General features: G+C 38.5%; 1 protein-coding gene across 3 annotated transcripts in view; it reads left to right on the top strand.

Annotated features, from left to right (window-relative positions):
* The window catches only part of TAFA1 (TAFA chemokine like family member 1), a 545722-nt gene that overhangs the window by 411763 nt on the left and 107333 nt on the right, over nt 1-26626 (top strand). For 2 of the 3 annotated variants that reach the window (XM_034956856.3, XM_003811589.4), the window contains exon 3: nt 7615-7755. In XM_034956856.3, coding sequence (XP_034812747.1) covers nt 7615-7755 — 141 coding nt within the window. The remainder of the gene's footprint in view (nt 1-7614; nt 7756-26626) is intronic. The other variant, XM_008963969.4, reaches the window with a different exon arrangement.

Below are 26626 nucleotides of genomic sequence, written 5' to 3' on the forward strand. Positions count from 1 at the left end.
AATACAATCACCAACAGCAAAAGATACTACTGAATGTCCAATTCCCTGGCAGATGAAAAGGACCGGACATTAGCAAGTTACCATAGGTGTCCATTCAAAAAATTTGACCCAGTTTGTAGCCCAGAGTGATCCAGTTGGTTGGTATGAGCTATTTCTATTAAATATCAGATCTGGGGGCAAACCCTGACTTACAATGCCAGTTGTCAAGCTTTTAATCATCTGCCTGCCAGTCATTCCTAACCTCTTCTTCCCTTTCCATCATGACACATAATTGTCACCAGTGGGGACCCTTTTAAAAGAAACATTATCCTTCGCAATTTATCTTCCTTGTTTCCTCACTTGTACAGGTCAAGACAGTGATGCATTGAGCTGGGAAGGAGGCATCCATTGCTAGGAGCATATTGGACTTGGCATTTTTTTAACTTCTCCGGCTCAGAGTCGCTGCTGCCGGAAATAATCTTGAAATGCTATCTTTTTCTCTTTTTTGGATATTAGAAACTTTCTTTTCCTGTTAAAAATAGGTTTGATAATGTATTCAGGGCTTTAACAAACCCAAGAGAAAAGAGCAGGTGGGAAACTAGAGAGACGCCCCATGGAGTTTTTTTTTTTGCAGGGGCCCTTCCCCTTAACACCAGGGTCAACATGGGCAAAAGGAATGAGAAGAAAGTCCACTGTTTTGAAGATTTGTGGCAGAAAGAGAACTGGGAAGCAGAGTACATTTAACACATCTAACTTTTCCAGATCGGTGTGCATTAGCCAGATAATTACGGCATTTACCTCCTAGTTGGAAAGAACAATGGGATCCCTTATAATGCTAGATTTAGGGTTTTGGGCTAATTTTATAGATATTTTAGATATATGTTTTCTGCAGATTAACTGATAACAGAAACAATAATCTGGAAAATCTGAGTAGTACAAACAACCTCCATACTAGCCTGTTCTTTATTCTATATCCTCTGCCATTAGATAATAGGTTACTTCATCTGTCTTGTTTTTTAGATCTACAGATCCTGGGTGAAATCCAAAAAAGAGACCATTTTCCATAAGCAAAAAAAAAAAAAAAAAAAGGAAGCTGCATTTTCTAAGGAAGCACTTAGATGACCTAGCTTTGAGAAACCATAGATCATCTTGAAATCATTTTGACTTGGATTGAGATGAAATTTAGAAATGGATAGGCATTGACACCAAGGAAAAGTCTGAAAGATATTTGCATGACAAATATTATCATTCTGAAATAACCTTGGCAGTTAAGTTTGAAAGGATAGTTCACAGGGTAAACCTTAAAATGCAAATACATTGGATTAAAATGGACATTTCCTAATTTCCAGAAAGGGTATGACAAACTTAACTCTTCCCTTTCATTGGGAGAGACTCTGGGGGAACATTTTGGTTTCCTTTCTCTTTTTCCAAGAAGCCAGCTGATGGGGACAATAGATAAGTAAAACCTTTTTGTCTGAGGGAGTCTTGAAAAATTTTATCTCTGTGTTATAATAGGAATTTTATGTCATTTTATGTCCTTATAGAATTTGATAACCTTCTCACTGTATCATGGGTGGGCCCAAGTAAAGGTGGGCTCTTGATGTAGCCAAAAAGTAAAAAACACATAGGAATGGGGGAAGATGTGTATTTTACAAGCATACTATACTTTGTATATATACTCTGCTATACCAAAGGCATACACCCTTCTCGGTTAGGTTCCATATTATTTGATCATGCAAAAATCCATGGCAGATTTGTTATTCATTTTTCACTTTGTTCAATCATATACCCATCTAAATGTAATGTGATATTTTTGATGGGACCCTGAAACAGGAAAGTATATTATGTAAAAGCTAAAAGAATCTTAATAAAGCCTAGCCTTTAGTTAATAATGTATCAAATATTTGTCATTTAATACTACCTTTAGATAGCTGATAATCACTTAAGTATGATTGATTTCACTTTTTCCTTAGCAGAAGAATCTCTGTGAAGAATAGATCGTTATACCAAATTTTAAAAATAGAATATCTCCTTTCTTAGAGTAGAGGTAACTGAGCCCCCTTGGATAATCCATAAAGTCCCACAAAATGTGTCTTTAGAGCAAAGTTATGTAAGTGTGACTTTTCCTGCCAAAGATCTAAAAATTTTACTTTTTCAATACAAGCCCAGGCTTCCATGGGCAGGATAGACTGAAAGAGTAAATTGCTCCATTTGACTGTCTGCTAGGTCTGTTACAATGTAAACTTTGGGAATGAGATTTGGGTATGATGGGACAATCAGAGCTTCCAACTGTTGGGGTCCTGTGGGGTTCCACTGTGTCCACCAAGACCTATTTCTGGGCTCTGCACCAGTGTACCTGAGCAGCATGTGTGATCGAGGCCATAGTTCAACTTGTCAAAATCAAAGAGCCTGTTATTTAGAGCAACACCTTCCTGGCCTCCTGTGTGTAAATCCACCATCTGTGAGCCTAAGGAAGATATGGCCTGGGGTCATTGACTTTATATACAAGTCTTTGATGAAAATGGAGCATTTGTCATTTCTCGGTTACCATGCTCTTCTTTTTTCAAAGAAATGACAGCATGTACATCAGGGTGGGACAGGGGAAAGAGCATTGTATATGGGGTGAGGGTCTGGGTTCTGGTCTCAATGCTGTTGGCTCCTTGCTAGGTAAAACATGGGCAAGTTTCTTTTTTTTTTTCTTTTGCATTTTAAATTTGGATATTTATTCTTTTATTATTATTATTATACTTTAAGTTCTAGGGTACATGGGCACAACGTGCAGGTTTGTTACATATGTATACATGTGCCATGTTGGTGTGCTGCACCTGTTAGCTCGTCATTTACATTAGGTATATTTCCTAATGCTATCCCTCCCCACAACCCCCACTCCACAACAGGCCCCGGTGTGTGATGTTCCCCACCCTGTGTCCAAGTGTTCTCATTGTTCAATTCTCACCTATGAGTGAGAACATGCTGTGTTTGGTTTTATGTCCTTGTGATAGTTTGCTCAGAATGATGGTTTCCAGCTTCATCCATGTCCCTACAAAGGACATGAACTCATCCTTTTTTATGGCTGCATAGTATTCCATGGTGTATATGTGCCACATTTTCTTAATCCAGTCTATCATTGATGGACATTTGGGTTGGTTCCAAGTCTTTGTTATTGTGAATAGTGCCGCAATAAACATACGTGTGCATGTGTCTTTATAGCAGCAGGATTTATAGTCCTTTGAGTATATACCCAGTAAGGGGATGGCTGGGTCAAATGGTATTTCTAGTTCTAGATCCCTGAGGAATCGCCACACTGACTTCCACAGTGGTTGATCTAGTTTATAGTCCCACCAACAGTGTAAAAGTGTTCCTATTTCTCCACATCCTCTCCAGCACCTGTTGTTTCCTGACTTTTTAATGATCGCCATTCTAACTGGTGTGTGATGGTATCTCATTGTGTTTTTGATTTGCATTTCTCTGATGGCCAGTGATGATAAGCATTTTTTCATGTGTCTGTTGGCTACATAAATGTCTTCTTTTGAGAAGTGTCTGTTCATATCCTTTGCCTACTTTTTGATGGGGTTGTTTGATTTTTTCTTGTAAATTTGTTTAAGTTCTTTGTAGATTCTGGATATTAGCTTTGTCAGATGGGTAGATTGTAAAATTTTTCTCCCATTCTGTAGGTTGAAACATGGGCAAGTTTCTAAGTCACTCTTGGTCTCATTTGCTTCTCCTGTAAAATAAAGATTTGTGATGTGTTTATTATGGTATTGGGCACATAGGAAAAACTCAATAAATGATTAATTTCTTTAATATTATTATTATTACCATCGGTTGCATGGCTATATTGCTGGCTGTAAGTCTGTATCATCTCTAGAAAATGGAAATAACAATAGTTCTATCTCCATCTTTCAACTACTTTGAAAATTAAATGAAATATATGTTAAAAGCACATTTTAAACCTTGATAATAATATGTGAGACATTGCTGAATACATAAAACAATAAGAATCCATGTTCTGGAAGAGTTTGATTTCCAATGGGACACACAGACAATAATGTCATCAGAAAATTATATACTGTGTTTGAAAGTTACAGGTGTTGGGGGCAGGGGGGTGAGGGGACATAAAGCAAGGGAGCTCATGAGTGCTTGCTAAGGGGAGTATGATTTATTTTAAGTAGGCAGGTTAAGTATGCCTCTGATTAAGTGACATTTGAGCAATGATGGAGTGGGGAGTGGGTGAGCCAGAGATCTGTTGGGAGCGTGTCTCAGGTGATACAGTGACCCACATGGGGTACATGCCTGGGGTGCTCATGCGGTAACCATCAAAGTGACCAGTGTCCATGGAGGAAAGTCAAGGAGAGAGAGAGTCATAACAAATCGGCTGGGTGCGGTGGCTCACACCAGTAATCCCAGCACTCTCGAGGCCGAGACGGGTGGATCACCTGAGGTCGGGAGTTCGAGACCATCCTGACCAACATGGAGAAACCCTGTCTCTACTAAAAATACAAAAAAATTAGCTGGGCATGGTGATGCATGCCTGTAATCCCAGCTACTTGGGAGGCTGAGGCAAGAGAATCACTTGAACCCGGGAGGCAGAGGTTGCAGTGAACTGAGATTGCGCCATTGCACTCCAGCCTGGGCAACAGGAGCGAAACGCCATCTCAAAACAAACAAACAAACAAACAAAACAAATGAGGTCAGAGTCACAACTAGGGGAGGAGGGGTGGCTCGGATATTTAACCTTGATAACTTTTCTAAGCCAAGTGTCAAACATTTTCTTGGAAGTTTTTCAACCATAAGGCACAACCACTTGTGAAAAGATGCAAAAAGCATGAGTTTTGGGATCTAGTAGACTGGGGTCACACTTATGTGATTCTGGGCAAGTTATTTAACCCCTCTGAGCCTCAGCTTCTCATGTGTAAAGTGGGGACAATACCTTGTAAAGTTGCTGGAATGTGTATAATTAATACAGCATCCAGCACCCAAATCAGAGCTCCAGAAATGGCAGTGAGCTCCAAGAGTAGCAGAGAACCATTCCTTTGGCTGTTTGACAACAGTGCCATGAGAGACAGGCTTTGGACCTTCAGTGCCCACCTTGTTGTCAGTATTATTTAACTCAGTGCAGTAACTCAGGCGATCTGGCATGTCTGTCATTGTGTCCGTTGACTTGACTGTAAATCAAATGAGATTCAAAATACATCCTGAGAGCTTTCATGTGCCTTGTGCCATTTTCAATCATAAATATTGCTCCACTCTTGTATTAGAGCCAAGAGGTGACTTTAAAATTAGTGGCATTTTTGTAAAGTGTTGAACTAGCTATTACTGACTTGACAGAGGGTATTTGTAGCTGACAATTATAAGCTAAAGTGACATGATTGCAGGTGTCTGAGTTAAAGAGTGTAATATATGATTAGCCCTATTCCATTAACTTGAATCCCAGTGTCGTGCATGGGGAGATAGTAAGGCACTCTTCCATGAGCAAGTTGCAGCCTTCTTTCTTCTAGTCAGTGTTTTGCACGAGCCATTTATTTCTTCTCCTTCGCTACCTTGTACTTCTCCAACTCCTCCTGCATATAGCTTACCAAGGTGGTTGCCCTAGAGAAATACCTGTACCACACCAGTCCTTTGTTCCAAAAATTCCCATTCATTGCTGTGAGGAAACAAGTGACAACCTTGACCTCAGTCAAGCTTACAGTTTGGCTGGGGCACAGACATGAACAACTAAACACAGGAAATGTGTAGGGTGCTAATAGAATGAACAAAGCTGGAAGTGAGGGGCATTCCCTAAGGAACTGATCTTTGAGTTGAGCTCTAAGGAGAGTTAACTGGCAAAATCATTTGTGTTGGAGTGAGGAGGTTGGAGGGATGGGAGGTAGGAGTGAGTATTCCAGAAGAAACCATATTTTCAATCCCTCTAAGACAGAAAATTTGTTATTTATATCTTTGTTGGCACCAAAGATATAAATTTATACCTTTGTTGGCACCTACAAAGATATAAATAATATCCAGTCATTCTGGTATTCTTATTATAGGAAATATATACAGACTCTTTACCATATGTCAGGCTCGGCACTAACCCCTTTACATGTGTTCTCTCTGTTTATACTCACACAACCCTGTGATACAGATGTTATTATTATTCCCATTTTACAGATGAGGAAACTAAGGCATTCAGTAAATGACACAGCTAAGATTCAAACTAAAAGAGGCTGATATGAAAGCCTGAACTCTTCCCTCCTATGGAGAGAAACATAATTAGTCTACTCAAAATCAGAGACTCCTGCGTTTCTTTCATGTTAGGCCAGGGTTTCTCAACACCTTCACAATATCGATCTTTTGAGCCAGATCATTCTTTCTATGGGAGGCCATCCTGGGCATTGTGGGATGTTTAACATACCCTGCTTCCTACCTGAAAGATGCAAGTAGCTGTATGCTCCAACCAGTGATGACAATCAGAAATATCAACAAACTGGCCAGCTATTATTATGGGGGAGGGAGCAACATCACGCCCCACCACCACTGCACTGAGGATCTCTGCATTACACAGTTCTCAGAGGACAGGATGAAAGGATGAAGCTGTGTCTTAAGTCTTCTCTCCTTCCTTTCTCCCTCCTTTTCTTTTTCACAATGTTTTCTAAGTGTCCATATGTATCCTCTATGTACAGGAGATGTATTCTCATCCATATAGTTTATCACACAGTAATTTGAATATAGAGGTTGCTTAACAAATGCTTGGTGAATTTTTGCCAACTGCATCCTAAATGCCAAGAATCCTAAATGGTCTGGGTCTATTCTGAACTCCAAATTTGATGTTGAGAAAGTTGATTCCTCGTTTCTGGTCACTTGGTGTATCTTTTGCGTGTCCCTAGAGATCTGACTTAGCTGATTTAGCTGATTTCTGGGGAAAGACCCACTTGGATGCTTATCAGCCTTTATGCAGAGCCGGCAGTTCACCTGCTAAGATCCTAGTGGAGAGTGACATACATTAGTTTGCCAGTAAATTCTGATGAATGCATGGATGAGCTGTTACAATTAAGTCAAGCTATATGACCAGGACTGCAATTTGAGACATTGTTTAAAGCACCTACCCATTTTCTCCAGCAATTCTTTCTTTCATTGGCGGATGAAGTCTAGATTTGGGAAATATGTCCTGAATAGATTTTCTATTTAGCCCCCCTTGAGAGTAGGCAGGCAATGGAAGGAAGAGCTGATTTCTGGGCAGTTTTTCTGGCACTGTAGCTTCTGTATCACTGGAGTGTCACTTGTCAATAGAGCTCAGAGAATCTTAAATGTGATGGTAACACAAAAGATGGCTCCCAAAATATGCATTTAAATCAGGCAGCATCTTTATTGGGTGTGTTAGTTCCAGGCATTCATTGCTTTATTGCCTGTCAATACCTACAGGCCAGAATTGCCACATCTTGAGGGCTATCCATTGGTATTCTTTGCTGGTTTGGAAGTACAGCACTGTCCTCTCTGTGATTACACGTAGTAGAAGAGAGTCCTGTTGTAATTGTATTCCATGGAAACTGTTTCTATAATTTCAATTACTTTCCTCAACCCTGCTACATGCACTCCCAGGGGCTCGAATAGTCACTGAGTTATTTCTAATCAGTGTCCCTGTTCTTTCTCTCTTGCCAGAAGGAGGGACGTGTGAAGTGATAGCAGCACACCGATGTTGTAACAAGAATCGCATTGAGGAGCGGTCACAAACAGTAAAGTGTTCCTGTCTACCTGGAAAAGTGGCTGGAACAACAAGAAACCGGCCTTCTTGCGTTGATGGTAGGTACCTGGTTTTACCTCTTGAAAAGCTCACATGGCATTCACTATACATAATATAATTTCTTGTTTTATCTAATATGGTTCCAGATAATGAACAAGGTGCATCCGAAGTGTTAGAAAGTTATACAATTGCCAGCCTCAGCAGAGTTTGAATTCTTTTTTCTCTGGTGCTATTATTTGAATGTTTTTCCCCCAAAAAATCGATGTTGAAATTTGCTTGCCATTGCAGCATTGAGAGGTGGGACCTTTGAGAGGTGATTGGGCTGTGAGCAACTGTATTAGTCCATTCTCACACTGCTATAAGGAAAAACCTGAGACTGGGTAATTTATAAAGAAAAGAGGCTTAATTGGCTCCTGGATGCACAGGCTGTACAGGAAGCATGGCTACGGAGGCCCCAGGAAACTTTCAATCATGGGAGAAAGTGAAGGAGAAGCAAGCAAGTCTTACATGGCCAGGAAAGGAGGAAGAGAGCCAAGGGGGAGGTACTACACAATTTTAAACAACCAGATCTTGTGAGAACTCTCTCACTATCACAAGAACAGCAAGGGGGAAGTCTGCCTCCATGAGCCAGTCACCTCTCACCAGGCCCCTGTTCCAACACTGGGGATTACAATTTGACGTGAGATTTGGGCAGGGACATAAATCCAAATCATATCAAGGAGCCTGCTCTTATCGGTGGAATTAATGCTAATATAAAAGGGTAAGTGTATACTTCTCTTGCACCCTTGCCTTTCTGCCTTTCATCATGTGATGATGTGGCAAGAAGACCCTTACCTGATGCCTTGATCTTGTACTTCCCAGCCTTTAGTACTGTGAACTGATAAATTTCTATTCATTATAAATTACTCAGTCTCAGATATTCCATTATAGCAGCACAAAATGAACTAAAACTTCCGGGTTCTGGGGTTTCAAATATCTTTATTTTTAATTTTTTTTACAGCAAATTAGGGTAAAGGGATTTTTTTCAGGTCAAGAAACATGAAGGTCCAGCTCATTTGGGAAATGATTTTGGACTGAGGCTCTAGAGAATGATGATGGTGATAATGATAATAAATATTTTCATGCGCGTCCGTGTGAAGATACCACCAAACAGGCTTTGTGTGAGCAATAAAGCTTTTAATCACCTGGGTGCAGGTGGGCCGAGTCCCAAAAGATAGTCAGCAAAGGGAGATAAGGGTGGGGCCGTTTTATAGGATTTGGGTAGATAAAGGAAAATTACAGTCAAAGGGGAGTTGTTCTCTGGCGGGCAGAGTGGGGGTCGCAAGGTGCTCAGTGGGGGAGCTTTTTGAGCCAGGATGAGCCAGGAAAAGGACTTTCACAAGGTAATGTCATCACTTAAGGCAAGGACCGGCCATTTTCACTTCTTTTGTGGTGGAATATCATCAGTTAAGGCAAGGACCGGCCATTTACACTTCTTTTGTGGTGGAATGTCATCAGTTAAGGCGGGGCAGGGCATATTCACTTCTTTTGTGATTCTTCAGTTACTTCAGGCCATCTGGGTGTATACGTGCAAGTCACAGGGGATGTGATGGCTTGGCTTGGGCTCAGAGGCCTGACAAATATAACAATACCTAACATTCATTCAACACATATTTAATGAGCACTTACTGTATTCCAGATACCACTCTGGGTGCTCCAGAAAAACTGATGAACAAACAGAATTGTCCTGAGTCCTCAGTATGGATCAAACCCTGTGCTAAACACTTCTCATGCATTATTTTATTTAATCCTCCCAACAATTCTACAAAGCAGTATATTTTTTCTCTATTGTGATATAACAAATCCCAAAACTTAGCAGCTTAAAACAGAAAACATTATGTCACAGTTTCTGTGTGTCACGAATTAAACTTACGAGGTTCTGGCTTAGAGTATCTCATGTGGTTGCAGTCAAGATCTGAAGGTTTGACTGATATGGCAGAATGGTTTTAAGATGGCTTGTTCACATGGCTGTTGGGAGGTGGTCTTGTTTCCTCGCCTCGTGAACCTCTCAAAAAAAACTTAATGTCCTCACAACGTGGTAGCCGGCTTCCCTCAAAGTGAGTAATCCAATAAAACAATACAGAAGCCTTTATATGTCACCTCAGAAGTTACTCTTTGTTATTTCCACAATATCCTACAGGTTATACCCACTAGCCCCTATTCATTGTGGTGGTAGACCGCAAGGGCTGGAAGACCAGCAGTCAGGGATCATTGTGGGGCACCATGGAAGCTGGTTACCATAAGGAGATACATTTTTATCTACCATTTTCAACATGTAGAAACTGAGGCTTGGAAGGGTTGAATAGTGTTCCATTCATCCTATGGTTGATAAGCCCTGGCTTGAATGACTCTTCAGCCCAGCATAATGGACTCTAATACCAAATTTAGACCACCACCTTTAAGACAATTTTATATGTTACTGTCAAACAATGAGTCCAAGGTGCAAAGGGACTATAAATCTCTCCTTCTATCTTTATGTTTCATAATTTAGAGCTGGGTGTAAGTTGATTTTCAAATCCTTTATTTAAGAAATCAGGAGGACTCAAAGAAATGAGTCACTTGCTTAGTTCACATAATAGGACATTGAACCTGAATCCCTTGGCTTGGTGTTCATTGTTCTTTCTCTAGATATAGATAAGGAAGGACAACCTCTAGATCGATTCATGTTATGTATTTTCATTGTGGGTCAGTAGGTGGTTAGAAAGAGAAACACACTCAAGCTAGGCTAAGTAAAGAGGAAGTATTTTAAGAAAATAAAGGAATCTCAGTGAACCAATTAAAGGAAATTCAGCCAAACCTCGTGGAATTCGTACATTCTTCAGGCAGCTGTCATCTCATTTTCTTTGTTCACGGAACATACTATCTCTGATCTCGTTTACCTAATTCTCTCCTATGTAGACTGTCTCTCTTCAAGATTTTTATTTTTACCTTCTCATAAATTAGAGAATGATATAAGGCTTTTACTTTCATGGTACTGATTCTAATCTCTCTCAGCATGATTGCATTGCTTCAGGGCATGAATATATTTGACTCAGTTTCTGTGTCTTAATACATTATCTGAGAAGAAAACATGTGATTGGCCCAGCTTAGGCCAATGTGTCAACCTTTGCCCAACTAGTCACAGCCGGAGGAGCAAGCTTATGTGGCATATACAGCTGTCAATTATATGCCATGGGAAGGTCAAGCTATTTTATTTTTATTTTTTAGAGACAGGATCTTGCTCTGTCACCCAGGTGGTGTGCCATGGCACCATCATAGCTTACTGCAGCCTCAAACTGCCAGGTTCAAGCAACCATTCTCCCTCAACCTAATTTTTCTTTTATTTTCCGTAAAGATGAGGTCGTGCTACATAGCCTAGGCTTGTCTCAAACTCCTGGGCTCAAGCAACCCTCCTGCCCAGGCCTACCAAGGTGCTAGGATTACAGGCATGAGCCACCACACCTGGCCAGGTCAAACATTTTTTTAAAGGATGTTTAAAAGTCAAGTTTGGGGATATACTGGGACTAGTTCTCAACTGGGGCAATTTCTCCCAGGGATCATTTGGTAATGTCTGGAGATATTTGGGTCTACGCATTTGTCACAACAAGGGAGCTGCTACTGATACCTAGTGGGTAGAGGCCATGAATCCTATTGAACATCCTGCAATGCACAGGACAACCCCTGCGCCCCCGAATCCCCACAACGAAGAATTCTCCAGCTCAAAATGTCAATGGTGCTGAGGTTCAAAAACTAGCACTATGATTATTTACTTACTCTACACTACAGTCAACACAGTGAGCACCTCTAATGCAGGGAAGGCAGGCAGTTAGATGAGTAAAGCTATTTCCCTCTCTCTTAAAGAAGAAACTCTTGGCCCTAGAAGCCAATAAGCATTATAAAACAAAACCATGATGGTTTCTCATGTTCTTTGCCAAAGAAAGCCTTGAAGCCGTTAACTATAAATCTTCATTTTGTTTCCAGTTCATTTTTATCTCTAATGATCTAGAAATAGAATTGCCTTTAGGATTTGGATACAAAACACAAAGTGCAATGCATTGCTTATGCTGACAGAGGGGGAAATGGTATCTAGCCCTAAGATTTGTAAGAAGTTAAGCCACATAACAGTAATATTTTTATCTCAGGAAAACTTTGTTCGACTTTGGGAACTCTGAACCCTTTGGTGTGGTTGGTTCAAACAAAAGGGCTATCCTTTCTGCATTCCAGGCAAAAGTCAATAAAGTATTGAGTGTTCTTTATTCTCATGTTGATTATTTATATTTTTGGTAACATTCTACTCCAAAATCCTTCAATCCATTGGCATGTATGGGCAAGTCTATTGTGTTGCTATGATCAAAATTGTTTTGGTGGCCTAGATCTCTAAATGAAAATTAAATATAAAGTGTGACTATAAATTAAAATTTCAGTATAGTTATTCACATCATGGAGTGAGAAATTTCATATACCTGGATGGAATCACAGCTGTACCTATTACTGATAGAATGACATTTTTGATAGAATGACATTTGCTTTCTAACCTCAGCTTCCTCGTCTTTATTTTTGATAGAATGACATTTGCTTCCTAAGCTCAGTTTGCTCATCTGTAAAATAGGGATTATAGACATTTCTACTTTTTAAGATTGTGCTGATTTTTTTAGATTTAAGAAAATCTTCTATATAATGTTTTTTGCACAATGTCTGACTCCCGTCAGAGGCTCACTAAATGATAATATCTGTTTTCTATCTCACTAGTAAATGTGGATAATGCTTAGAGAGAAACTTTTTTTATGAGTTTTGTTTCATATTAATTGAATACGGTGGAATTTTAGCCATCATCTTTTCTTAGAAATGCTTCCAACTAATTATCCTGGATATTACTAATACTGGTAAGTCATCTTCAGGAATGCATGTTTATAATAGGAATTTTGAAAATTTCAGAGATACATCCATGCACTAAAATCACCCATGATATCATTGCCCAGGGACTATTACTACATTGTAAGATAACATATTAATATATGTCCTTCCAGTCTTACCCCACTACTAAAAAGCAAACTCACATTGTAGGTATTTTATTGAACTAAAATGCTGTAGCAAAGTTTTATGGATGGCTTGTTTCACTTAATATATGATGACCATTTCCCAAGTGAATACATATTCTTCAAAAACTTATTGTTAATAGCTATATGGGTTTTTCAGAGGTGGATACACCATCGTTTATTTAACTATCCTCTCCACTTTATGGCATTTACAGAGTTTCTTGCATTCCCAATCTCAGTTCCCTAAGAATAGACAGGCATCAACTTCTCTGCGTGACAGCAGTTGATAGTTTATACACCATGTTTGTCCTAAACATATTCTGTCTTATGCAGTGAATTTCCCATGGTAAGTGTTCCAATTGCTGTTATTTGCCTTCCTCTGAAATTTCAGGTCAGTTGCCTTTTACAGTGTTTTCAAAAACAAGAGAATAGCTATCATTTTAAAAGAAGCATATATTGGATTGCTTTAAGGTTGAGAATCTGAGAGCAGATTATTTAAAATGGAACAGAAAATTTGGGGTAAAACCTTAGCAGCTTATTCAAGAGTATAATATATATTTAGAGAAAATTTTAAGTGGTGATCTTTTATTTCAAAAATGATACTCTATTTTCTAATAATTGAAAACACCAAATTACACACTTGCCAAATTAAGTTATGAAGTAGTCATTTATAAATACTTATAAAAGCATTATATCTTTGAACCTGTGCCTAGCACTATTCTGAAGGAATGTAAGTCATTATACCCTAATTAGTAATTAATGTATAACCCAAAATGGAAGTGGGGAGCATGCTACTCAATATCTTTAGTTGAGAACAACTAAAAATATTACCTACAGCCTTTCATTAATTTCCAAGTACTTCTCAGGGACTAAAAGTTAAAATCAAATAAAGATTCATAAACAAGAGGTTGATGACTCAAAACACACCTATTTATTTGAGAACAATTTTTCCAAGCAAATGATTTAAAACAAACAAAAATAAATTTCTGGAGGGCTTATGAAGTTACGTTCTATGATTCTGATTAATCTACAATGGCATGAAAATAGTATCGATCTCAAAGTTGTAAAAATAATGGAATATAATTAATACCAGTAATAATAAAAATAATGTTTACCATTTTTTAAGGCTTATTATGTGCCACTGTCCCAACTACTCTAAGTCTATACACTTATTTAATTCTAACTCTAACCCTATAAGGTGTGTCCTCCTATTATTTCCATTTTATTCGCCAGGAAACTGAGGTTCAGCGAGATTTGGTGACTGACTCAAAAATCACATAGCCAGTCATGGCATAGCCAGAAGGTCAGCCTGGGCTGTCTTCAGGGCTCATCATTCATCCAGCATAGGCAAACTCTTAACTAACATGAACACAAGTTATATTCCAAGGGCATTCTTATAAGATGCAAAGTATCTGGGTGAGAGGGAAGTAAACCCAACCATGTGGATACTTACAGAAACACCCAGTTCATTGGGCAATACCTGCCCCTTTTTTTTCTACATCATAAAGATGATTGCACTTTCATTGTTATGGAGCAATTAGAAGCAGTTCTTTCAGTGCTTTTATTTTTATAGAATGATTGAAGCTTCATTGTTTAAGGCATAGTGGGAGTGGTAAAATTTTCGTGCAGTTTTCTCTATTTAGGATTTTATTGTCTTGTAATTTTTATCTGTTTCTAACATGGACAAATATGGGGTGTGGGGGGCATTTAACTAGTCGTTAGTAGGGTAGGTCCTTTAATCCCTTGCAGATTTTAGCATCACTGTAATTAAGAAAAAAATCTCTATGATAAGTTCAGAAGTCTTTCTTCTCATTCCATGTAAATTATGACCATTTTGATGACTGATTACTAGCAACCTTCACCTGGTGTTCTTGCCTTCTTATACTGGATCACCAGCAAGAGAAAGTGTTAACAAAAAGGCCAGGTTACATCAGAAAACTTTCTTTCATGGCAGTGAAAACCGAAGTTTAAAACAAAACAAAACAAACAAATAAAAAAACCCTTTAGTTAATACAATGAAAAAGTCATCCTGCTATTTCTGTGAAGAAACAAAACTTACAACATAACAGAACATTTTGCTCCTGGCTCATCATACTTAGTCCCCAAGATAAGTGCAAATGAGACAGAGAAGACATACGTAAAGACTTCGACCCAGGAAAACAGACTGACAGAGAAGATGAGACAGACCAGACAGTGAGAGAAAGAAACATACAAAGCATATGAGAAAGAGAGGGTCAGAGATTAAGGGTAGTAAAAGAGAGTAGTTAATAAATAAATGCTTAGAAGGAACATTAATACATCTATCCATAAAAAGACTTGATTCATTTTCCCCAAGAACTGTTTGTATTCAGTCTTACAGTTTATAACTATTTTTTAACAAAATAAAATTTGACAGATGTAACTTTAATTTTTTTTTTCAAGTGGCATTATATGAGATTCTAGAACAAGAACTTCTGCAAAAACTCCTTCTGGTGATTGCTCCTGGGAAAAAGTCATGATACAATTTTCTTGACCACATACCATCATATTTCCTAGAGACAGCCATGGTAGAGAAAAAGGTTTGATAATTGAAGGAAGTTTGAAATTCAGCAACAGTTTTTCATAGGACAACATGAGATATATGTGAGAAGGATTATGTATGATAGCCTCTGCTTAGCCTTCCAAAACATGACAGTGTATTAAAGGCTCTGAGAAATTCTGTAGACAAGTAGCTTATTAAACTTGAACACAATATTTCCCAAACTTTTTAGAACCTTTTTAACTGTAACATTTATTTATATCCTCTAGTCCCCAGAATTCCATGCAATAGACTTGGGGCCATGATGCTGTAGAGTCTGTGGACTATGATTTGTTTTTTAGGAATGTCTTTCAAGTCTTCCGAGTTAATGGATAGTGTGATGCCCGAAGATAGCTAAGTGTTTCCTAAGACTGGCTGGCCAGACAGTACACAACTGATCCTATACTGATGTGATTTATAGTATCTCAGTGACATGTCGGGCTCAACTGCAGCTTGGAAATCATCTAGAGAGCTTCCAGAGCAAGCATAGTATGAAAAAGCCTAAGCCCCTATTTATATTCACAAATATTAAACGTTTTAGGGGACAGAGAAGATGACCTATTTTGGTTCTGCCATTTGTTACTTGTCATCCACACACAATGAAATACTGAGATAATGAATTGCTGTGGTGGATCAGGGATGCATGCCACAAAGCCTGGCTGTGGTTCCTTCATTACTGTCTCTGTTTGAAACTTGCTTTGTTCTTTTTAAACACACCAAACTTGTTTAGTAGATGGAATGCTGAACGCATTTGACTTTATCAGAAGACATTTATAAAGGGAAATTCGATTGTTCTTATTAGAAGAGGATCTTGCATAACATCTTTAGTGAAGTGATGGCATTTTCAGGCATGCTTTCTGAATCCTTTGCAAATCCTCCTTGAAACAGCATTTAGTCCCCAACTTGGCACCTAAGCATGTACAGGTGTGTGAGGGATGCAAGTCTGCATTCATAAGAGGAATGAGAGGATGAATGTACAAGAACTGTCAAAGCTTTTTATACTGCCTAATAAAAGATAGGTGCCTACGTTTGTTCCTCCTAATAAAGACAACTGGAATTCAGTCATCATATGTATCTATCTAATAGCAGATGTTGTCATCTTTCTGTTTGTTTGTTTGTTTTCTAGTTTAGAGCAGCAGTTGCCAGTTGCCAGCCCACTGGCAAAAACCATTCTCAGACCTGTTCCTGAGGTCAGCAGAGTATTGAAAAAATTGACTTTGCATGCCTTTAAATGGGACACTCCAGTTTCCCACAAGGCTCACTCTTTCTTATTATTGCACTAGGCTCTGACAGGTTGATGTTCCTGCCTGGTCCTTAAAGGCAATGGAATATGTGGTAACTAGCTCATACAGTCATTTCCTACTAATTTCAAGTGAATAAACTAATTTTGAATGAATTTTTTTTCTAAAAAATTAATTTTGTAGAAAAAATATACTCTTTAATCAAAGTAATATATATAATCTGTTGTGAATATAAATGTATGCATATATTCCATAATAGAAATATACATCAAAACATCACATTGTACCCCGTAATTATTTATCAATTAAAAATTTTTACAAAAGAAATGTATCTGTATAAACCTAACAAAGAAAGGATAAAAATTAAAGTAATTCTTCATTTTTTTCTTTCTCACTAATCCTCTCACATCATAATTGCCAGAGGAAATTATCCTTGTCATATTTCTACATATCCTTACAGAAAAATATTTGGGTACATGCAGGCCTACAGGTATAGACATATAAAACTTTATAAATAAAAATGATATTATATTGTACAGACTGCTCTGAACCTAAATTTTTTAGCGCAGGGAAATAAGTAGTTCACTGAAAGAAATAAAAATGGCTGGTAAACATGGAAAAAATGCTTACCGTCACTCACATGAAGAAATGCACATTAAACACTGAACTACAGTGTTTCATCAATCAAATAGGCAGAGATGAAAAGTTTGGTAATATCCAGACTTAAGGAAGAAAGACAAAAAAATTACATTTAAATCATACTCGGTGATAAACGGCTTACAAACTCAATTAGTTAGCCACTCTTCTCTATGGGGTTCACCAACAAAGAAGATGATAAATAGGCAATTTTGTGATGAGACTGGCTGTTTCGGGTACATAATACAAATTATGTGCATTATAATTGCAATGACTTTAGCAACATCTCTTGAATGTTTAATTCTCTGCATTTTCTCAACAGGATCAGATTCATGACTGTGGGTATCATCTAAGAAATATTTCAAGAATTTTGATGTTATTTTAGTGTGAAAACTATATATAAAATTAGATTTAATGCGTATACTTGGATTAATGTAGCAAGTCTCATTGTAAAGCCCATCTATATAGCCACTTAAGAGAAGCAAAATTCTCTGTATAAACATCTGTCATGATGTGTATGTCATGTGTGTGAGAGAGAGAGATAGGTCATGGCACAGCACACCCAAAATCCTTGTCAGTTACCTAACTGCCATAAACTTGTTTACACATAACCTCAAATTCACAAAGAAATTTCCCCAAAGTAGCCCCCAAGTCATTGGTTTTCATTTATCTCTAGAGAGCTCAGGTGTTTTCAAAGAACTGGTCTTCTCTGATATGATAGCACTTTTCATCCTTTCTTTTTCCAGAAAGTGGGAAGAATGTTGTTCTAAATCTAAGGAGTCAGCTCCTCGTCTCTTTAGCTGGGCTCCAGCCTAGATAAGGCAGGATTCTAGGGTCCTGTGTTATTAATGTGCTGTCCATATGAATAACTAGCAAATCTTGTGAATTATTTCACACTTCTAGGAAAATCTATAACCCTGTCCTTCTGCAACAACACTGGAAGCTGCCAAGGATACTGGTACATTGCTATGTGGAAGAATCTGATAACTTTATATAAGGAAGTAGTAAAACTTGTATCCCCTTCTGGGACCTGTATATAAACTTATACAGATGAGTAATATTTTAAAAAATTAATGATATATATGTTCCTCCATCCTCTGAAGCTCCTTGAATTTTTGAAAACCTACCACCCCCCCATACAAGTTCAAACAACAAGATATGAATTACCCATTGATAAAGTTTGGCTGTGTCCCCACCCAAATCTTATCTTGAATTGTAGCTCCCATAATCCCCACATGTCATGGGAGGGACCCAGTTGGAGGTAACTGAATAATGGGGGCAGGTTTTCCCATGCTGTTCTTGTGATAGTGAATAAGTCTCATGAGATCTGATGGTTTTATAAAGGGCAATTCCCCTGCATATGTTCTCTTGCTGCCACCATGTAATTTGTGCCATTGCTCCTCTTTTGCCTTCTGCCAGGATTATGAGCCGTCCTCAGCCATGTGAAACTATGAGTCCATTATACCTCTTTCATTTATACATTACCCAGTCTTGGGTATTTCTTTATAGGACTATGAAAATGGACTAATGCACCCACTAACCAGAGAAGAGATGCCCAAACATGTGGAGTTTAAATTCAAAACCTGTTAAGGTATTCAGATTTAAAATTGAAGAATGAGTATTTTCCTGTTACCCATATTGTTGAGAGCAGAGGGAGAGGAGGAAGGAAGGACCACATGGGTAGCAGGAATGTGGCCTACTAGAGTAAAGGCCATCTGTGACTAGTACCAGAGAGATGTGACTTTACCTAAAGATCCATATCTCCAGCCTCCAGCCAAGAGAACACTGTACTTGACAGCTCACTACACTTTGTTCCAGCCATTTTATTAGCTGCCTTCAAGTGAAGACCATCCATTAACAGCAGCTAGATATTGCACATTGATTTTCCAACAAAAGTCATAAACACAGGCGTCCTTCGACCTCCTTAGCCTCCTACCCTGCATAGTTGACCCCCAGGAAACGAGAGGAGAAACCTGGGTTCCTAGATGGGTGGAGTAGTCATAGGAAGGAAATCTTATGCACCAACTCTGTAAGAACAGATGGGTTTGAGATCACCAACTGACCTAGGACATTGGTGGAACACTCTCACCCTCCCCATTTCACCTGTTTTGTTTATGAAATGAAAAGCAAGTCCAATAATATCTGATATTACTTGGTATTTTCATTATTGCATCATTTTAATAATTGAGGGTAAAATTTATTGGACTATCAATTTATATTACTTAGGCTTATAAAATGGTTGGGCAATTAACTAGACACTCATTCAAAGGAAGGCCACATCCTTTAAATTTAGAGTGACCTGTACATGCTAACTTAGAAGTCATCATTCATGGTCTCCTTTGGTGCCTACGCACTAATTTTGCTTTATGCCAGACGCCTCTTCTCATCAATGTCTCCCGGGTACAAGAAACCTAAACCTTCTCAATAGAGGTTCAAGTAAAAAGGGAAGTTATTGTGAGAATATACTTGGGGTCATGGAATTCAAGAGCAGAGATTGCTCTACAGCATGCCTTGAGGCACCTGAAACTGAAATACTGATTTCAGCAGGCAGCCCATTTGTGTTCCCCATAGCTCTTTCTCATGGGAGATGTTGCCTTTCATCTTGGGCTCATTCTGGATATTTGCCTTGTTCTCTTTTCTTTACAAACCAGGGAGGTTAATTCTGTCCATGTCACCTGGCAATGATCTTCTCAACTAAATGGAACACTACTTAGAGTAGTAGCCTAAAACTGGTAATTTTACTGGTTTGTAGTTACTGAGTTCTTACTGTATGCCAGACTCTGTGTATTGAATTTATTACTTATATCATCCTTATAATAGCCTTATAAGATAGGTACTATTATTCCCACTTTACAAGGGAAGAACCTGATGCCTTAGAGAAGTTAGATCATTCCTTCCAGGACATGGTAGGGATAGATATGGGACCCCATGTGGGAACTGCTGGAAATAATGGGCAGAAGACAGGATCAGAAGCAAGGGTAGGAAAGATTCAGAGTACCAGTTCACTTCTTATATTTGCTCTCTAGGAGAACAATAACACCATTCAGTCACACTAGCTTCCTGATTAAGCTCTTCCTTCAACATACACACCATCATCATTCATGTTCCATATGTTTACATTCCAAATCCATCCATTTCTCCTCATTCCCGAATTTCAAGACTGCCATTATCTAGACTCATATCTCAACACTCGTTAATCCATCTGATTGAAATGCATCCTCAAAACCCCTTCTTCATACCATCTGACTCTTCATTACTCAACTTAGATCATCAATTCCAGAGGTCCTTCCTGAAGCTGCTATGCCTAAGTTAATAATGCCCACCTGTAAGTCCTTGGAACAGCCTGTATAACATTTCTCATAACTCACTGTAATGTACTATAATCTTTGTTGACTTGTTATCTCCTTTGCTAGAGAGACTTACTCACTCATTCATTCATTCAGCAATTATTTTTGGAGTATTGACTATGTGCCAGGAATTATGCCAAATACTTAATCACATAATGCTGAACAAAGACAGCCCCTTGCTGTCATGGAACCTACAGTCCAGCAGGAGAGACAGATCATGATCTAATCATACCTAAACATATACAAGTAAACCACACATTCAGAAGGAAAAGAATTCTATCCTTGGAGAGGATTCAATAATGAGGAATATAAAGGAGATTGGGGAACTAAGAAGACTTCTGTGAAGACGTGACAGGAAGCCTGAAATGTGAGGTACAGCTCAAGCTAGTGGGTGAGCAGCATTGCAGGCATAGAAGAGAGCATGCAGAAAATCCATGGGTTTTAATCAAAAAGTTGAGAGAAAGCCATGGTGGTGGAAGCCCATAGGACAATGAAATTGCATGAGACAGAAGGCTGAAAAGTTAGATACGGCCAAACAAGAAGTAACAATAAATAGTGTAGTAATTAAGCTGTGTGTCTCTATTACGTAACATAGTTCTTAAAACTGAGTCATGCTAATCATGTACTTAGAGGGGGCAATAAAGGAATCTGCAATGGGAAATTGCGTAAATTAGTCAACTTAGAATTTTGTCCGTGAGGAGACAGTATTGAGAGCCCTCTATAGAGAGAAACATCTCCTATGAAGTGTCTGACAACAGATTTCAAAACCTCTATACTAACACTTCAGACAATGCCAAAGCAAAACAAGTCAAATTGTCTTTTTGATATTACCAGCCTCCACACATGTTGTTACCCACACAGGGTTGCTGTCACCTGAATGTCTCACTCACTCTCTACTCCCAACCACTCACACTGCTACAAAGAGTCTTCACAACTGCACACACACAGCAAACAAACAAAACCTTTGGATGGAAATTTTAAATCACTGCTCTTTTCAATTCTACTAACTGTCTGGAGCAGTCTTAAGATACTGTATTAACTAGGAGATTCTTTATACAGGGGAAGCGCATCTGGGTAAAGGGCTTCTCATTTGGGGTTTATTTTAACTACAGGCTCATGTCAATTTATTTTTCTCCTGATTGGCACTTAAGTTATTCAACTCTAATTTATTTCTTTATGGATTGACAACACCATGTTGTATGTAGCTCCCTCCCTAACCCCCTACAAAAGCCTCCATAACACCTATACCAAAGGACGCCTGACCAACCTTCCATGAAATCTGGGGTAGTATAGTGTTGTAAAAATTCAAATGCAGGTGTTATAAGTCTATTTTGTGAAGAAAGAGATGATGGAGAAATGGCTGTTTCTCACATTACCAAGTCCTGCTCCCTTTAAAATCTTCAAGCACATAAGTTTGAGAAACAATGTAATAAAACCACATTCACACTATAGAAATTACCTATTGCCCTTAGCAGCCCTTATGCAAGAATTATAACAACTACAGGGACTGAGCGTTGTTGAGGACTGACACTGTGTCTCATATACTACTGAAAATGTTACCAACATTATGATACCTAATCTTCATAACAACGCATGAGATGGGTACTATTGTTATTATCCCCATTTTAATGATAAGGAAACTGGGGCTCAAGATGATAAGGGGCTTGCCCAGGGTCACATAGCTACCAGGTTGGAGAGTCAAGATTCAACCTCAGCAATCTGATAGTATTACTCATGAAAGATATTAAGATTGCATTCATTCTCAAACAGACAAATGGAAATTTGTTATGGTAATACAGAAACACTGTGACTTGGAACACACAGAGGCTTGAATTTCAACCCTAATTCTGCCACTGATTAGTCACGTTGTAGCAGGATGAGTCGCAGACAAAACTCCTCAGACACCAAATTAAAGAAGGAAGACGTTTTTTATTTGGCTGAGAGCGTCGGCAGACTCGCGTCTTAAGAGCCAAGCTCCCCGAAAAAGAAATTCCTAGCCCTTTTAAGGGCTTACAACTCTAAGGGGTCCACGTGAAAGGGTCATGATAGATCAAGTAAGCGTGAGGAACATGACTGGGGGCTACATACATCAGCTAACAAAACAAAAAGTTTTACAATGCTTTCTCATACAATGTCTGGAATTTACAGGTAACACCAGTAGTTTTGGTCAGGGGTTAATATTATTATTATTATTTTAACCACCAGGGCCGGATGGTGGTGCCAAGGTCATCTAGCTATTTATCTTACCTCTGTTGCTTTCCAACTTTTTGCTTTCTCCCTTTTCTCCTGTCTTATAAACTAGGGAAAAGGGGAGGTTGGGGAGAAGCTGGGAAGGACAACAGGAGAAGTGGTGGTCTCATTTCATAACGTGTCCTTAAACGTATTACCCTCTTGGAACCACAGTCTCTTTTTCTATAAAAAGGAAATGAAAAGAATGTAGCATGGAAGAGTTGAAGGGAATACTAAACAAGAAAATTCATATAAACCACAAATGCGTAATCCAATCTCCATGCATATTGTGAGCCCTCAATTATATTAGCAATAATGCACTCAGAAAATATATTAAATTTATATTTTCATTAATAAGTGCATTTCTAGAGCTTAAGATAAGAAATCATGCAATTTTGATTGTAATGCCTTTACTTGTGCACCTTTTCCTCATTTGATTACCTCCAACCATAAAACAAGACTTTCAAGTCTCCAGAAATGTGTGCAGAGAAACAAAAAGAAGCTGGTCATGACATAGAAAAGTCTGTATCCCATCAGGCATGATAAGAGGAGACAAGTTGAACGCGACATGCCGTGTTTTCATTCAGAAGTGAAGATACTGAGGACATCTTCTAATCCCAGTCCAAGTAAGAGAAGACACTCATTTTCCAAGCTCCCATTGGTACTCACAGTACCTCTGGAAATGAAATATCTCATATGCATGATGGAATTAAGGAACTAGGAGTGTGCATTTCACTGAAGATGGGGCACATTAGGTACAGGTTGACTTACCCCTGACTTTGGTCTTCTCTTAGCCCTCACACAAGAGCTGCCTTTCTCTTCTCACTATAGAGACTCCCTAGGTTACTTCATTCATTCTCATGGCTTCAGAGACCCAAATAGCTCCCAAGTCTATGCACCTAGCCTAATCCGTTCTTCCAAACTCTAGGTCATTTTGTTCATGTAGTTATTATACATCTCCGTTTGGATTTCTCAAAGACACCTCAAATTCAATATGCTGAAAATGGAGCACACATTTCCACCAGTCTTCTTACTTGAGCATGGTTTCAGCATCACTCAATAGCATTTGCATTTACTCTTTATTCAAGCCAGCCTCTTGGGAAACATCTTTGCCTTTCTTCACTTCCTCATGGCCCATGTCCATTTTGTCATCAGAACTCCTTAGTTCCTCTGACTAATTCTCTTTCATCTTTTCCCTTCTTTCCATCTCAATTTCTATCCAATAACCAAGCTGAAGCCATTATCACCTTTTCACCTTGATCACTGAAGGATCTTCATTCTTATTGCCTGAAGTCTTTATCATACACAGCCTCCAAAAACTAATCTAAGTCCTCCTGTTGTTGGCTACTGTACATCTTGTTCTTCCCTCTTTGGAACACAAATTCCCACTTTAAATTACATTTTAATACTATCTTTATTTCTGTACAACAAATGCTGCATGAAGGCAAAGTTCATGAAGGTCTTGTTCACAGCTGCATGCCAGTGCCCAGCACAATGACTGGTACAGATGCTCAAATAATTCATGTCTTTTGTACTTATGTAGTGGGACAAGATCAAATCAAAGATGGATTTATGTTCCAATTCCAGCTCTACTATAATCCTAAATTTAAGTTCCTAAATCTGAAAACAGGAATTACAAGAACTTAACTTCACAATGTAATTTGAGAATTATTTAAGAAATGCATGTAGAGCATTTCTTAAATTTCTTAAATTTCTTAGCGCAGAATTAGTTCTGAATAAATATTAGTTCTAACAATTGAAAGGATTGATGTGAGATACAGATTTGGTGGGCCATCTCTTGAACACTTCACTGTGAAAGTGGAGAAATGAAGACAGCACAGGAACAATTCCCAGACTTACACTTGAGCATTGTTTATGTGTAAAGGACATTCTTTTGTCCTGAGTGTATCACAGACTCAATTGACTATCTCTACCCTAAGTTTTCTGTAAAAGGATATCAGAGAAAAGTTGAAGTCCTTGTACTTGGTGGAACCAGTCAAAAACCTGATGTTTTTAATGTTATAGAGGCTACAATAATCTCTATCAACAAAACTGAATTGGCAATGAACTCTTCTAAGCATTTGTATCATCTGAAATCAATAAACTTGAGTTTTTATGTTGTTTTACTTTTGAGTTGCTAGTGTTATGTGAAGTGGTAACTTGAGATTGGTGTGGACTAAGTTTTTGCAGCAATTAAAGGACTGTTCTGAGGAAGGCTCAACAATTTCCTCTGTACTTCTTTCTGTCTAAATACAGCCTCTTCTAGCAATGAGCTTGTTACAAGCAGTAGAAGAAAATATAAATATTTTCTTGGCTGCTATTTACAAGAAACTGAATATAAACAGATTCAACCATAGAACCTTATTAGATACCATACCTAAGATGTCTGTTTTACAGTACATTGAAGAGCTTTTGCCCCCTTCTTTGTGTTCATGTGCTGTGAATTTTTTCTTCCATTTTGATACAAAAATAAAGAAGATCTCAAGCAGAAATTTGTTCTATCTATGACTTTTTCTAATGTTCCTGGAGGGCACAAAACACGTATCAGGATGAATTTACACATAACTTGTGACCAAAGGTAGAATTACTCAATATACTACATGATTATTCTGATGGGAAAACACTACAAATGGCTTTTCCAGCCTGCTGACTGACTGACAGAATTTGGTATACATTTCAGAGTTAACACCATGTGTCTAAAACTAGTCATTTTTGAGGACTTCATTTTGCATTGTCTGTGGAATTCAAGAGAAACATGTCTAATACTACCTCCTGTCGAAACCAAAAATGATACATGAAAGGCCCAAGAAAATGCCAAATCAGAAGATTCATTCTGCAAATACTTACTAACACTCTCTAATACTGCGCATCAGATAGAGTGACCAATAGGACATGATTTCTGCTTCAATGATTATAAAGTTCAGGGGAGATGACAGGCAAATTGGTGATTGCAAAGTTGTGTGATGTGTGCTGTGATGGAGATGAGCCCAGAGTGCTCTGAGAGCAGAGGTTAGGGTGTTAAATGATGGAAGCGGGAGGGTGTTCTAGATGGCTTCTCATCAGAACTAACATCCAGTCTGGGAGTCTAAGTGACTAGGTAAGAGGATGGGATCGAATGTCCATGGCAGAAACAATGGCATGTGCAAAAGCCCAGCATCAACAAGAAGGATCCTAATGAATCCAAGGAGCTGCAAGAAGTTCAATGTGCCTGGGTAGAGAAGGGTGTGGGATGGGTCTGGAAAGAAGTGAGACTGGAAATCTCATTAGGAATGAGCTCATGCAGCAGCCTGGTAGCCATGGTGGATATTGAAACTGCCCAAGAGCAGTGGAATCAGGCACTAAAGGGTTTTGTGTCAATGAATGTTATGGTTAGATCTGTGTTTGGATGTCTCACTACATAGCACAGGAATTAAATTGTTTCTAGTATAATTGCTATTCATTGTACTTAGAGCCCAAATTTCTAACCAATACAGAGAATAAACCCAAGAAATGTCAGAAAGGAAACAGGTCCATTCTGATTTTTAGGTCAATGCTCTGATATTTAGGATAACAAAGTTACATCACAGTTTTGCTGGCAAAAACTAGAGTGGAGATTATGAAAGAAGTAGTATCTCCCATAGGAAATCTTGGCATCTTAGCCACATGACTGTGAGTGCATGCTTTTGGTTTTGCATCAAGGATCATTATGGCAAGGGGAGTGTTCATTCTACTTATGCAGAAAAAGTAAGAAGGACTGAGAATAACATATCTTAACCATGTAAAAATAGGCCCTTCATATCAGGGAAATTAAAGAGTACGATTAACCTCCTGCCAGACTACATGTTAGAATCACCTAGGGAGGTTCTTTAAAATATCAATGGCTTGGC

This window comes from Pan paniscus, chromosome 2 (genome assembly GCF_029289425.2).
Source record: "Pan paniscus chromosome 2, NHGRI_mPanPan1-v2.0_pri, whole genome shotgun sequence".
NCBI classification, from domain to species: Eukaryota; Metazoa; Chordata; class Mammalia; order Primates; family Hominidae; genus Pan; species Pan paniscus.